General features: G+C 35.7%; 1 protein-coding gene across 1 annotated transcript; it reads left to right on the forward strand.

The window, feature by feature from the left end:
• Positions 1-2,223: 2,223 nt before the first annotated feature.
• LOC121413442 (coiled-coil domain-containing protein 181-like) lies at positions 2,224-10,392 on the forward strand. Its single transcript, XM_041606261.1, has 4 exons — positions 2,224-2,470; positions 6,102-7,496; positions 8,539-8,693; positions 9,928-10,392. The coding sequence occupies exons 1-4, from the start codon at positions 2,309-2,311 to the stop codon at positions 10,097-10,099; spliced, it is 1,884 nt and encodes a 627-aa protein (XP_041462195.1). The 5' UTR covers positions 2,224-2,308; the 3' UTR covers positions 10,100-10,392.
• Positions 10,393-15,834: the final 5,442 nt, after the last annotated feature.

The raw sequence follows: 15,834 nt of genomic DNA on the forward strand, positions 1-15,834 counted from the left end.
TTGCTAGACAGCTGGCAGCCGTCTGTTTCGAGGAGTTTTTTAACATTTTATTTTTTTTTATTTCTCCTCGTACACAGACGGCTCGCTATCGTGCAGCCACCATTAGGGGACTTGCAATGCAAAATCCCCCCGTCGGGGCTCTTCAATTTTTGTCTTTAATGAATAAAAATTTTGAAAGTTAACACAACCAAAATGCAAATTAATATTCCCTCTTGGCATTAATTGCCAAAAAACGGAGAAAAATCAAGTTAAAAGGAACAAAAACAGTGACTTACCTTGGCTGTCGCGCAAATTCACTTCTCCGTTTTATCCGATCTTAAGTACATAAACATATGGCCATTGAGTTCCCTGTACAGATCGCGCTAGAACTTCGGTCTCTGTATTTGGTGGGTGAAGCCAACGCAGTTCAGCTGAACAACCAACATAACAGAGACCGAAGCTTTTGGTCTATAGACAGCGCCTTGCCTGCTTATCAGACCATACTGCGCATGCTCGTAACTTCAGGAACTTATCCCAAAGGCGTATGTTTCAGGGCGGTGTGAATGCAGGAATAATTAATGGGTATTTTTCAGCCAAAAAAAGTTTGGGGATTTAACCCGAAAATTTAACGGGGATTCTTGTGATCGAGGCGGTTTGAAACCACCTATAGTCATAGATTAATAGAGCGCTATCGGACCTCCAAATTCATATTCCGGAAACTCTTTTAGCACACAATTAACTCCCTTTAATAATATCAATACCCTGTAGTTAGACCACCGGCACCCTTGGCCTGGCTCAGTCTTGGCCAATCAAAATCAAATGCGTTCTGTTAATTTACTTAAGTAACTAGTATTTTAGTAGGAAGACTAAGTTAAGATTTTAGTCTTACAACTAAGTTACATGGACAAGGTAGAACTAATGCACAGTGCTAGTGTCTCTTCACTCTTTGAAGAAAATATTAAATGCTTAAACTAAGTAAAACATAAAACTTTTAAAAGTTTTTGCATCAGAGAATCAGATGTTTAGGTTCGTTTAATGTTGTGGAAGTTCTATTGTCTTGTCCCTTTCTCTCTCATTTCTTTTACCTTTGTTGCTTTTAATTTTCAATTTCGTATGTGCTCTTTTCATAATACCAAAGCTTGAACTGTAAATAACTAATCTATTAAAGGAAACCAAATGTCAAAATAACACTACAGTCCTACACAATCATAATCAATTATGAGAGGATGGATACTACCGTAACTGTAGTGTTAGCTAGCCTTAAGTAACAAGGCATCACACTCATGATGCATAATGAGAACAAACTACATGTATGTACACTGTAGCGTTGTTGTTAGCTTGGGTTTTGAGGCGCGTGTCATTCAGATATGAATATTTACGCCAGATGCTAACTGTAGCCTTGGAACGAGGCATCAATTATTTATATTTCAATTTGATAATTGTCTATTTTTGTTATCAATTTTTGTATATATACTTCAAATGCGATTACTGTACCGTATACACTATGCATTGTATGTTACTATGTCAATTGTATCATAATTGTAAATATGAAATTGAAAGTAGAAAATAAAGCAATTGAATTGAATTTAATTGAAAACATCACATCTGTAATGGCACATATTTGCCCCCTATTTCATGGAAAAGCAAAAAGGGAAGAAAAACATACGGTAACATTAACCTCAAAAGTAGTTTGGCCTAGGGCCGAGATTAAAAGTAACCAACAGTTTTTAAATTATTGATGTAGGTGAGGACTGTTTGTTAAAATAATAGATTTGGATCTTAGTTTCTCAACATGCATACATCAAATAGTACTTGTGAAACTAAAAGTTTATGAATGGTAATGTACGATATCAAACGTTTTTGTTACCGTATCGAAAATTCAAAATATTGAATGTGATATGTTGATAAAAAATTACTCTATTTAATACATGTAGTCTATCTCTGTAAAGAAATGTTTTGACCATGGCCATTAATTTTCATTTTTCAGAATCGAAGTTTTGGTAAGACTGCTGGAAAGATTAATATCTCTTGCAACTTTTAAGCAGTACTCACAATCGAAGAAGAATAAATTTAAAATGCTAATGATAGATACATATGAAAATAAATAAAATGTATGAAAATAAAACATTTTTTCAGAATAAAACTAGGCTAAATGGTACAAAACAATTTAATCATAATACTTATAATAGAATATATTTACATGATAGAATTTAAAATTTGACTTCTATTTTATTTACAGAAGCAACCAGATAATTAGGTCATTTGGTGAAGAATGGTCATTTTCTAGCTGGTTGAAACACCAGACGTTAGCTGCATGTAGTGATTAACAATGGAGGAAAATGGTGAGGAGAGAACCATGACTCCGAGCATCCCAGAATCTAACGATGATGCAACCAATGAGATTAGTCAGCCTGGAGAACCCCAGACAGAGGAGGAGTTAGAACGACTGATAGACAAGGAGCTGGAAGATGTGGGGAAAGATGAGTCCGAGGTAAGAACCCGTTCCCGGGGGGGGGGGGGGGTGCAACCTAGCCTGTCAAGAGCTTTTGTCAGTAATAAATGGTTTAGGTAGAGTGAACTACATGTACATGTATGTTATCTCTAAGTCTGTAACTGAAAAAGCATTTGAGGATTTTTCTTTTTAAAAATAGTGAAAACCTAAAGGTGACGGATGTGACTAGACATGTATTTTTCACATCATTCCCAATAGCAACTGATTTTCAAAGGCTTCTTTTTTTTCTATAAAGATTTTAACCATGTGATTGCCTTTCTCTTGACCCTTGGTTCATTTTTATATTCCATGATTAGAAAGTTGCTGTTTAATTGATGAAAAGTGTTTCAAGTGATAAATTTAAGATTATCCCATCAAATAAAAGTCAAGGTAATATTCTGCTTGTTTTGATGATCTCTCCAATTAATTTATAATGTAGTTTATACAACCAAAAATTTATTTTTGAGTACATGTATACATGTGCAAAAAGAGTAATGCACTGAGTGTCATCTTTGGTAAAGGTTTGTTGCACTGTACTATCTTTATGCCATTGAGTGAACAATGAGTGCAATAAATACACACTCTAAAAGCTAAGCGTTAGGGTAAAATGAGTTAACTGAGCTGAAAACTGCTTTAGTTTATATTTTTATGGCAGTATTAGTGTCTAGAATCTTTAAGGAAACATCTGAAACTTTCTTATCTGCCACCACCCAAATTAAAGAATTCTATAAAGTGATTCTCATTGGTACAGGTTTTACAATCAAATCATGTTTCACATCTCTGTTTTTTATTGAAACCTTTACAACATGGCTCTAAAATCTACAACATTGCAGATTTTGAAATTTGATTATAATCTGTTTATAAATTATTATGAATGATACCTATTTGTATAGGAACGCATATTCCTTCATATTATTTTGGTCATACATGTACATGTATGCTGAGACAAATATATTTGGAATTGCTCAAAGGAAAAATATGAAATTTTCTTTAGAGCACTATAATGTTCGGAATTCTTCATGAGAAGTCACCGAGAGGCAAATAAGTTTATTGACTTAGCTATGAAGATGTTTGCATCTTACATGTATATTGGATTAAAAGCAACTATAAACACAACATGGTAAACAAATTTTTATAAAGTAGAGAAAATAGCCTTATCTGTAAAACACACTGCCAGGTAACACCTTGAGCTCTTCATGCACATTCAGCATAATGCAGGCATGTCTCAATGTTATTTCTAAGAATGTATACATGTATATATGGCACATTGCACATGTAGTACACAGTATGACTCACATTAAAATTCTCATCATTTATCATCAACATTGTCCTGTAAACTGAAAGAGAGACAGACCTCACAAAAGAGAACACAAAGGATCACCATGCCTCCACTATCACTCCCCTTTGTAAAGCATCTGCAAACAGGCTTTTAATCCAGCACTCAATAAGCTGGCCAGACAATAGTCAATTTTTCAATTGCTTTTATTGAGTCAAAGGAGTTCTATTGGTTTTGGGGAGCATTGGGAAGCATAGCTGCTTCTACAAATAATGCATGCACTGCCATACACTGTTTATTCCAAATATAGTCAAGGATCCATATTAGGCCTATGGTTTAAATTTACATACAGTATGGCATGTGATTATATTGTGTTGCCATGGAAATAAGAGTATCAACTTCATCTTCAAAATTTTGAGGATGGGCAAAAACCTAACATTATAGACGGTAAGATGTTACACAGCAACAGACAAAGGCAGGTGATAGAAGATATGTGGTTGTGTTTACTGATGTGATTTGTTAAAATGTAGGCCTACCATACAGTATACATTAAAATCCCTATTTTTACATGTACATAAATTTTTGGTTCATGACATATGTTTATCACAAGAAGAAAAGATGCGACAAGTTTCAATTTGTCCTTTCATTATTCACATCAACACTCATTATTAGCCATTAATTGCATGTACACTCCTGTAAATGTTTTACAAACTGAACAAAGTGCAAAATTTCACTCATGTCACTCTTCTAATAGTGACCCAAGAAATTATGATTTATCATTCACCCATTAGCAAACACCAACACCTGTGAAAAAGAGCATTTTCCTCACGCTGACATGCAAAAACATTTTCCAGAGTACTGTATGTGTGTTTATCAGCTATCACCAAGGGTGTTCTCTGTTGCCATAGCAACCTTATGACAGCACTCGTGTAAATTAATTTAGATCCCAGATGTGGTCTAATGCCTAATGGCAAGTAATTTCATATGTCACCCTTTCACAGACAATAGACAATAGTGCAATATCAATCAAGCATTTTGATGCGGAGCGCTGCCTCTTCTTTATTGTATGCAAACTCCAACCTTTAAAGGCCAATTTAATTTCAGCTTATTAATTTTACTGGATTATTTTTTTATGACCGCATGGCCACATTAATTTTGCTGAATTAGGAGTTCTTCATTGTATTCAGTATATCAAAATTTGAATATAGCGTACTCTTTCTGTGTGCCGCATTTGGTATTTGACGTTAGAGTTTTTATATGGATAATTTTTCAGAATTTTACTACAAACATCAATGTAAAAGATAATTTTTTCCAACTTTTATTGATTTTTTATTCACTTTTTGGAAAATAAATATTTTTGGATTGTTTATTTGTTATTAATGTAACATTAACAGCATCACAAAGTGTTGAGAGTATCCCTGCAAAAAAAATGAATTGATGATGCTTTTCTTTCCAGACTACAGCCATGGTTCATGAAAATTACCATTAACAATTAAAAATGGAATTCTAAAAAAAGAAAAGTTTTGAGACGTTTTGCTTTAATTTATTACTCTGGCATAATTGTTTGGGTTTTTTGCTTGATTTTGTATCATTTTATTTCAATATTCATAAAGGATCAGATGACATATAAAATAAAATGATTACATAGTAGTTTACAAACACAACAATGGAAGTAAAAGTAGCCCAGGTCCTGGCTTATTACTGCCGAGGCATGATACAAGATAGAAAAGAGAACAGAATAATATAGCAAAGATCTTGGTTGCGATTAATCTCGTAATAAATTCTTTAATCTATAGTAAAAATAAATAAATCATGTTAACAAGTTAACATATGAACAAGCGATTTACTCTTAAGTGATGCACAATAGTTATTAATTTTATTGGTATTATACATGCATTTGGTATCATCGTCATTAATATTGTTTATTTGTATAACTGCTTTTTTTATTTTTTACTATATTAATATTATTGTTAATATTATTGTTTTATTTTTATTTTGTTATTATCATATTGTTTTCATTGTCATTATATCTATTAATAAAAATACTTTAAATCATTGTCTTCAACGTGATACTCATTTATTTCTTAACGTAATCAATATTATTTTAGAGAAGTTGGCAAATAGAAAAAGGAAAGAAATACTTGTATAGGCCTAATTATAAAATAGGTAATTGGATCTAGAAGTTTAAAAAAGAGGGATGTTTTGATAATTTTTGGAATTTTTAATGTGACCATTTGAAATAATTTTTTATGGATAAGAATTAAGTGTATAATTTTAGAAATTATTTGATTGTAAGTTTGATAACATTGCTCCAATTAAAATTTGCCTCTTTTTTTCTCTTCAATATTTGAACAGTCACCTGACGAGAAGGAGAAGAGACTTGATGCCCAGCAGAGGGAGATTGATGAAGAGCTTAGAAAACTCAGAGAGGAACTAGAGATGGACTCTACGTCTCCAGATGACATGGGTCCAGAGTATGACATCGCTGCACGTGTCAAGCAACTCAATGAGGAGTTGGCCAAAGAGGGTCCCATCCAGGAAAAGAAAAACAGGAAAGTTAACTTCCCGGAGAATGTCATTAGCATGGCTGTTCCACCTGAAGAATATCCAGAGGAGAAGAAAGATAGTGAGGGAGAGAAAGAAGGGGAGAGCAAAGCGGATGGACAATCAGTGCCTGTGAATGGTGAAGGTTCGGATACACCCCAAGCAGTACGGGAAGGTTGGGGTACTCCAGAAAATGGGACGAACAGAGATGCAGTTGCTGAACAAAAGCAGGAAAATGCTGAAGCGGAGAAGCATATTGGTAGCAGTAGTGGACAAGAGGACATTGAGTTGGTGTCTCCCAGTCCTTCAGAATCTCTCCCAAATAGGACTGAGGGTGATTCTGGAAAGCCAAGTGATACAAACACTGGTGTTACTGAACAAAGTAAGGTTATTGATCCTCCGGTTGCTCAACATCCAGTTGTTAACAGGCATGAAAGCTTAGAGGATGGTGCCACTCCCCAGGACAATCAGAAGGACACACCGCCATATGATGCACCTGATGGGACTGTCAATAGTTCCGATAGTGGTGGTGTTCATGCAAGCAGCAGCAGTGATCCAAATGATCTGGAAGTGGAGAGATTGACTTTTAGGCCTCAAGTACAGAACAATAGACTGGTAGGCCAAAACAACAGGCAGGGAGAGGAGATGAACGCAACAAAGGGAGAAGGGGAAGAAGAATTTGTGCTTGTGGAGCGTGGTGGGAAGTTCTATCATGTGCACGTCAGTGACCTCAGTCCAGAGGAAAGACAATTTCTTGGGTTACAGGAGAGTCCTAGGCAATCAGACAGTAATTCTCAACTACCAGCGGTGCAGCCCAGGCCCCCTCAGAAACCACGCCCCGCAACAGCTACTGGAGGTGGGGCTAGGGTCGGAAACCAGAAGCCATCACCCCGACGAGCCATGTCGGCTAAAACTCAGAAGGAGTACGATCGACAAGATCGTCACGGGGCGATCTACGAGGAGCCTTTTGGGAATGCCCGTTCCAGGTATGGCATGACGCCGGAGCAGAAGGAGTTCAGACGAGAGCAGGCTCGCCTTAAGATGCAGAGGATGAGGGAGGAGAAGGAAAGAGAAGAACAGGAGAAAAGGGAGAAAGAAGAGTTGTCAGAATCAATCTTCAAGGCTTGGGTGGAGAAGAAGAAGGAGGAGATCGCTCAACAGAAGAAGGAAGAGAGGGACAGAAAAAGGGCAGAACTTGAAAACAAGGTAAGATGAACATTTCACATGCCAATGCTGTTAATCTCACTAAAAGGCCAAGTCTATCCATAAAGAAATTGATTTGAATAAATTAAGAAAATTTAATAACCATATTGTTGACGAAATCATAAAAGTTGGATGTGAAATTAAAAAGCTACAACATTTTCGAAATTTGCATAATTACACAAAGCAGTTATATGCTCATCCTGATCAGTATTAAAATGAGGGAATCAATTATATTATATAGGTTATGTAGATTCGAATCAGTGATAGGTCAATACGCCATCACGTGACCATAGCTGCGAAGATTGCATTTGTTTTATTCTAGGTTTTGACGTCACCTCAGTGAATATACATGTAACTGTGGTGTTACATGTATATTCAGTCAGGTGATGACATTCGCTGCTTTATACATATTGCGTAATCTTATAGTTTACTTGATGTATGTCTTAGTGTTTATGCGTCGATTGCATGAAGAGTGCGCTTGCTGTATTTTTCCAAAAAAATTTCTGTTATGACGTAGATGGATCAGAGCTACAGCAAGAATTTTAGGTTTATCATACATGTAAAGCCAGGTGACAAATGCAGTCTCTGAGTGATGGCGAATCTACATGATGGACTAAATAATATATAAACAGATATTGCCTCATCCATCTTTTTAATAAACAACTTCCCCTCTGAAGAATATTTTCCCTCAGCTCTCAGTGTTTCAGGCAAAATAAAATCTCTTGGGGAAAAATATAACTCTGCCAACCTTCGGGGATATGAATTCTGTTATATTCAATCTCTAGGTAAGCAATATCTGTGTAATGTTACCCACCCACTAGAGTTTCATTCTGTTTATTATGAGATATTAGATATATCTTAGTGCTTACTTTATTCTCATGTTTTAAGCAAGGTTTGATTCCTCTATCTGTTCTTGTGATTTTTTATTGTTGCAACCTATTGTGACTCAATAAAGAGTTTCCTTATCATGAAAATTGCAAAACTTGAAATATTGAATTACCTTGGATCTTTGGTTTTCTCTATCTTGCTTTAATATTTGCATCAGGAGGAGAGGTTTCCAGAGGAGGCATTCAAAGCTTGGCTTGAGAGGAAAAAGAACCAGAAAAGAGCAGAATCTAACGTCAAACAGCAGTTTTCAGAGGAGCAGAAGCAGGCCTATTTCATGCGCAGCAGAGAAGATTGTGAGAGGGCTTTCAGGGAGTAAGTTTCTTCTTCCATTTCAGTACAGACTACATTTGGTGTATATTTGTGAAGTTGTACTATTTGTTGGGGACCGACAGGTGCAGTTCACTAGATGAACACCCTACACATGTACATTTGATGAATAGTGTATTGGTTTTAATATGCAGAGGTTTTGACTCTACTGTACACGGGGCCAACGTTGCATCCTTTCTGATGGATGGTGTGTTCTCCAACTGCATTCACACCTGCACTGAATACAGCAATGAGGCTCAACAACACACGGTGCTGTAGGTTTTACAGCATGAGCTGGACTCAAACGATCTTATCTAAAACCAGCGATCTAACCCGTCCAACTAACTGAGCTACGCTGCCTCTATGGATTGATTATTGTAAAACCTCATTCATATATGGCTCAGTAATGCTTACCAACCATTTTGATAACATTCATACAGGGTGAGACCACGGGAGGGAGGGGGCACTTCCATTGACGAGTGGATACCATGCACTACCATGGGGTCTCGAAAAGCACCCTAAAACAATTATTTTCCATATTCTGAAAATGCTCCCTTAACAAGTATTGGCATGTGAAACCCTACCCTTAGCAAGTCTTGGAAACAAAACGATACCCTTGGCAAGTATTCCCTGAATTGAACCCCTAAACAAGTACAGCGATATTTAAATTTTTATATGTCACTGGTGTTAGTTTTACCTTTACCTACATCATTTGGTTTAGTACGGCCCCACTTCCTATACATCGTGCAAATCGGACTCTAAACACGTAGTGTTGACTTTTGGGGCAAAAAATATCCTCTATAAAACAGTCTTTTTAATACCCTCTCAAATTTGACCCTAAACACGTAGCTTTCCTAGCATGTTTTTGACACCCTTACTACGTTACGTACGTAGCGTGCCCTATCTTGAAAAACACATCCTTTTTACATGTTTTTTGGGTTGCGCATGGTATCCACTCGTCAATGTAAGTGGTCCCCCCAGGGGTGAGACAAATTATTGTGATTATTATTTTGTTTGGCATCAAGTGCCAGGGAGGCAAAAAGGGAACTGAAGATTTCTCTTCTTTGATAGAACTGATCTGGGTGTGCAAATTGACCACTTAAATGAGGTTACCCTGATTTTTTTACTCTTGCTATTGAGCCCATTAGGAAAGTGTATTTGGCCCATTTGAAATGCGTAAATCAGAAAAGAAGTATAGCACATTTGTAGTAATTATCTTTTAATTTTGTTTTGCTATTAGATGGAAGAAGTCCAAGAATGCTAGTCTTCGAGAGGCCCGGTCCATGAGCCGTGCTGAGGCCCTGGAAACAAAGAAGAGGGCCCGCCAATCTCGCAAGTCACGAAACTTGGCCAAGGCACTTGAAGTGGCGCAGAACTACCGTTACACCGAGTACTATGGCTACAGGTTTTAGAAAGCACAGGACTATATACGCTGATACTATGGGGACTGGTGTTGAATCGCAAAGGATTGTACACTAAATACTTTGGCTACTGGTTTGAGATAACTCCAGGCTACCATTACAGAGATTACCATAGCTCCATGTGTTATCAGATAGCACAGGACTATACACAAAGCACTGTGGCAATGTGGCTTAGATGTCACAGGAATACACACCTTGTGCTGTGGTGACCAGGGGTGGTATTCTGAGATCCATTTTATCTCAGATAAAATAAAATATTTTATCTCCGTTAAAATCAGTGAGATAAAATACCCTTAAAATCTCTATGAATTGGTATTCTGAGAACAATTTTATCTTCATTTTATCTCTGTAAGACACACCTATATTTCAATCATTATCCAATTAGAAACGCGCTTTTATAGCTCTCTCATATCACTCAACCAATTGAAATCCATTCCGCTAGAAGGTGTGGCAAAGGAGTGAGATTGCATCAATTTATTGACTTCAAATACGCTTGCACTATACGCTTGCGCGTCTATCAGAGATTTCTTTTTAACAAAACTGACAATACTCGCAAGTTTTTTTAAAAATCTATTTCGCATCTTTTCAAGCATCATTTCAAAGACAATATTAGTCATGAAAAGTCTTATGAAATACTTCCCGATTGTACAGGAATAACTTTAAGATGTTGTTCTCAATGAATATATCATATTTCTTTATTTTCATGTCAACATTTGGAGTTAATTCACCTAGAAATATTGACGAAAACAGAGTCGCGGAGCAAAAATAGCCCCTACCCTCTTTTAAGTTTATTTTATTTTTCTTCAAAGTAACTTGGGCACAAGCAAATTACCCGCGTTGCAATGGCCAGATACGCGATGGGTATGTCCACGCAGCCACTGCTTTGTTGCGTATCATCATAGATAGGCAAGATAAAATTCCTACGCAAGATAAAATTTTTAATTTTATCTGAGAGATAAAATGTCATCTCAGAATACCAATTTCATTTTAAGAGAAAAATAAATATTTTAAAGATAAAATGACCTCAGAATACCGCCCAGTTTTACAAGTAGATCACAGTATATGAATACATGTACTTTGGTTACTGGTTTTAGATGGCACCAATCTACCATTAAAGAGAGTGGTGTTACGTCTATATAGTATAGGACTTTAATCCAAGTTCTATGGCAACAGGTGTTAGATAGCAAAGGTCTATACATGTATACCAAATGTTTTACAGCAGGCATTAGATATTGCAGAACTACATAAATCCACCCAGTACTAGAGCTGCATTTTTTTTAGTCAGGCTTACATGTATTCTTTACAGTCCAACAACAAAAAGCTATCATGTCATTGTACTAGAAAACTACTGAAGTTGGTAATCTTATTCTTACTGACATGGCAGAGTTTATACACAAGATATTTTTTTATATGTATTTAATATTGTTTTATTTTAGATCTGTGTGGTGATTTGAGGATTTTCAAATTATGTACACTTCATGAGCTATCTGTGAAAAAATACAGGGATGAAGAATATTTGTAATGTGTTGCTTGTTATACATGTAAGGGCAATTCTGTGCAATCAATGGTTCATCCTTTAAGCCGTATGTTTAAAAGCTGCATTTGTCACCATAATTGCCTTTGAATTCTGGTAAATTGATGATCGCATCAGATTCGGGGAGTAAGTTTGATTTGAATTCAAAGATAAATCAAAGGCAAAGGAAAAAAATGCAATTATGTTGTGAAGGATACATTGCCCAGAATTGCCCATCCAAATCTGACCTGTAGTATTCTGAAAACAGTTTTGCATTGGAAAATAATAGGGCAAACTGTGACATTGAGTTCCAAGACTGCTGATCCTATCTATTTTTATTTGTTTGGGTTGTCATTGTCACAGTCATTCTACTGATTCCCAAAACCAGCTGTTAAGTTATTGATTATAATACCCTCTTTCATCCTTAAAAGATATAACTCGGGCTGTGCAATATGGATATTATTGTATTGAGATATTGAAACTTCAGTTAATAGACTATACTGACTCCATGACTTTTTCACACAAGAAATCTACTTTGAAATGTTATAAAACACAGACATTATCTTTAATAAGCCAATCTAACTCTCTGAAGTCCCAGACAGAGGGTAATAGAATTGTAATCTTCTAATCTCAACCAATATTTTTATCTCATCTCCACACATTGCTATATTGCCTTATTTTTTTTTTACAGTTGGTGATAATCAAATACCCACCTATAAAATATTGTGCAACCCTAGATACAAAAACCCTGTTTTCAGAATACTGTATTACATGTACCCCCAAATTTATCCCAGAATTTATGTCATACTTGTGTGTTATCCATCACCTTGAAAATATATTTCTATTGTATTTATACTTGAACTTGTAATTCTATTATAAGTATATTGTGAGACAAAGTACAGGAAGAATCAAATTTGATATTGTATCTAAATGTTATACACATAGTTGTAGCTTCCATTGTAGATGTATGAGCAAGCAAATTGATCTCTATGCATGATGTAGAATGCCATATCAATTAAGATTAATGCGTCTACATTTTGGAAAAAAGTGCATTGATTATAATTATAGTTCTAACAATTATAGTTTTAACAATAGTAAACTGCCATTGATGATTTACCTTAGGATGAAAGTGAAAGGGCTATATTTCATAAGGTTACACCTAAGTTACACATGACTAAGTCATTGACTTCACGCATGACTGGTAACCAGGCGGGATTTCTAAAGTTGTTTGTAAAATTACAAATAACTTTATGCATGACTGGAACATGTTATTAGCTGCAAAGTCAGCTATACAGTGCGTATCAAAAAAAGTTTACACTTTGAAAAAGCTCTGGGAATTAAAAAATGTACAACATGTGGGTAATTTTTTGACATATAATCTTGGGTTAGGGTCTCATCTATCACATAAAAGTAAAAGTTTTGACAGAATGTTACACTTGAGTGAGCACTGTCCATTTTTGTAAAGCTCGCAGAAATCTGTTTGCGCAGAAATGCTCGTTTTCACGCTGTGTCAAGGGGAAAGGGCGAAATCAAACTTACCTTGCGAAACATTTCTCATACATTTCTCTTGCACTTTCAGTCAATTGAAATGAAACGGATACATTTAACCATTTTGTAATAATTGTCCACCTAAATTGAAATTTCAACACTTAGTAATCACAACCTTTACCATTTTTGTGCCAGCAGGATCTGAGGACATAAGTGAATCTAAAGAAAAGTTAAAATCAGACATCTCTAGCTTTTTTTCACTAAGTTTTTGTCTCACCTGCATAGCAGAGTGAGACTATAGGCGCCGCTTTTCCGACGGCGACGGCGGCGGCGGCGTCAACATCAAATCTTAACCTGAGGTTAAGTTTTTGAAATGACATCATAACGTAGAAAGTATATGGACCTAGTTCATGAAACTTGGCCATAAGGTTAATCAAGTATTACTGAACATCCTATTAGAGTTTCATGTCACATGACCAAGGTCAAAGGTCATTTAGGGTCAATGAACTTAGACCATGTTGGATTAATCAACATCGAAATCTTAACCGGAGGTTAAGTTTTTGAAATGTCATCATAACTTAGAAAATATATGGACCTAGTTCATGAAACTTGGACATAAGGTTAATCAAGTATCACTGAACATCCTGCATGAGTTTCACGTCACATGACCAAGGTCAAAGGTCATTTAGGGTCAATGAACTTTGGCCGAATTGGGGATATCTGTTGAATTCCCATCATAACTTTGAAAGTTTATGGATCTGATTCATGAAACTTGGACATAATAGTAACCAAGCATCACTGAACATTTTGTGCAAGTTTCAGGTCTCATGATTAAGGTCAAAGGTCATTTAGGGTCAATGAACTTTGGCCGAATTGTGGGTATCTGTTGAATTACCATCATAACTTTGAAAGTTTATTGATCTAGTTCATTAAACTTGGACATTAAAGTAATCAAGTATCACTGAACATCCTGTGCGCGTTTCAGGTCACATGACCAAGGTCAAAGGTCAATGAACTTTGGCCGAATTGGGTTATCTGTTGAATTACCATCATAACTTTGAAAGTTTATGGATCTGATTCATGAAACTTGTGCATAAGAGTAATCAAGTATCACTGAACATCCTGTGCGAGTTTCAGGTCACATGATCAAGGTCAAAGGTCATGTAAGGTCAATGAACTTTGGCCATGTTGGGTTCTTTTTGTTGAATAACCATCATATCTCTGTAAGTTTATTGGTCTAGTTCATAAAAAGTGGACATAAGAGTAACCATGTATCACTAAACAGCTTGTGCGAGTTAGAGTAGTTTTCAAAGTCAGCACTGCTGCTATATTGAACTGCGTGATACAGGTGAGACGGCCAGAGGCATCCCACTTGTTATCATTTAAAGTGGGTTTACATTTCATTTTTCATTTAATACTTGTTTCTCCACACTTTTCCCAAGCTTGAAAATGATTAACACAATGAAAATCAAGCCTAAGTTATTTCATGTAATTCACAGCTCAGTGTAAAGCAAATATCGTTACGATGGCCTCGGTGTGTGGGGCGCAATGCACTCTTCGGAGGGTTTTGGGAAAGGAAACTAGTTTAAAAAGTTAAAGAGATCTTCAAATCAATTTTATTAGCTAAATTCCACGTGTTCTTCATGATTAAGGTCTACTTTTATTTGCATAACTATTTCAAAGTTCTGCGCAAATCATTTTTCACCAGCTTTTCAAAATTAAGTGGTGCTCACTCAAGCGGAAATATTTTTCGACAGTTATATCGTCATTTGATTAAATTGATCTGTACCAATGTTAAAATGTAGAAAAATCTTCAGGATATTCCAAGTGTATTATTTTACAGGATTTTTTATAAGTGTAAACTTTTTTTGATACGCACTGTATAGAGATATATAATTTAGCACAAGAAAGGTCACCAGTCGTGCGTAAAGTAATCAGTAAGTTACGAATGGCTTTATGAAACGCCCACCAGATTCTTAATAATCATTTTAATTCACATCAGCTATAAAGAAAGATAAAATCTAATCTTTGTATATTAGAATGATATTTAAACAAGAATTTGAATGCAAATTTATTATTTGTCAAATTTTATTATTAAGGTTACAGGAAATTCGCCCCCACTTTATTAGATAGGAAAAAATGTATTGAGGTAGCTCATATAAAAGGTCACCAGTCTTGCTTAAATCAAGATATGCATAACATCAGCTTTATGAAACAATACCCTGAGTGGTATGATTAGAAGAGTTACATACAGGTGGAAATGAGGAGGGGGCAAGGAGCCATTAGCCCTCAGAATAGTAATATTGTTAAATGTTGAAAATGTAAAATGAAGCATGATTGTTTTAAAGAAGAGAATGTATGTACTGTTACTCTTTGTATTATTTTTCCCACTCCCCTTTGGAGTTTAACTCTTTCAAATGTTTTTTTGTTTTTTTTAACATAGACAGAAGAACAATATTTTTGTGAGAATGTGCAGATATTCACCAGTGGTCTTTTGATCGTACTTGAACATTTGAATAGCAAAATACCTAGTACATGCCTGCATCCATGAAAATGCATTTATTGTCTTGTCTAGTGTTGTCCTGGGTAGAGTGTGGCATATTGTACAAAATAGCTGTATTCTGCTAACTTGGTTGAGGAAGCAAAGGAAGCATGATGTTATTTACTGTGGGCACTTATAGGGGGGGGTATTATAATCAAATGATATATTCATAGATCTGATTCT

The sequence above is a fragment of the Lytechinus variegatus genome, chromosome 4, assembly GCF_018143015.1.
Source record: "Lytechinus variegatus isolate NC3 chromosome 4, Lvar_3.0, whole genome shotgun sequence".
In the NCBI taxonomy this organism is placed as follows: Eukaryota; Metazoa; Echinodermata; class Echinoidea; order Temnopleuroida; family Toxopneustidae; genus Lytechinus; species Lytechinus variegatus.

Excerpts from the sequence above, each read along its gene's own strand:
- LOC121413442 (XM_041606261.1), top strand. The coding sequence starts at position 2,309 with ATGGAGGAAAATGGTGAGGAGAGAACCATGACTCCGAGCATCCCAGAA. Across the intron at positions 2,471-6,101 it reads TGGGGAAAGATGAGTCCGAG|TCACCTGACGAGAAGGAGAA; the intron begins GTAAGAACCCGT and ends ATATTTGAACAG. Across the intron at positions 7,497-8,538 it reads GGGCAGAACTTGAAAACAAG|GAGGAGAGGTTTCCAGAGGA; the intron begins GTAAGATGAACA and ends TATTTGCATCAG.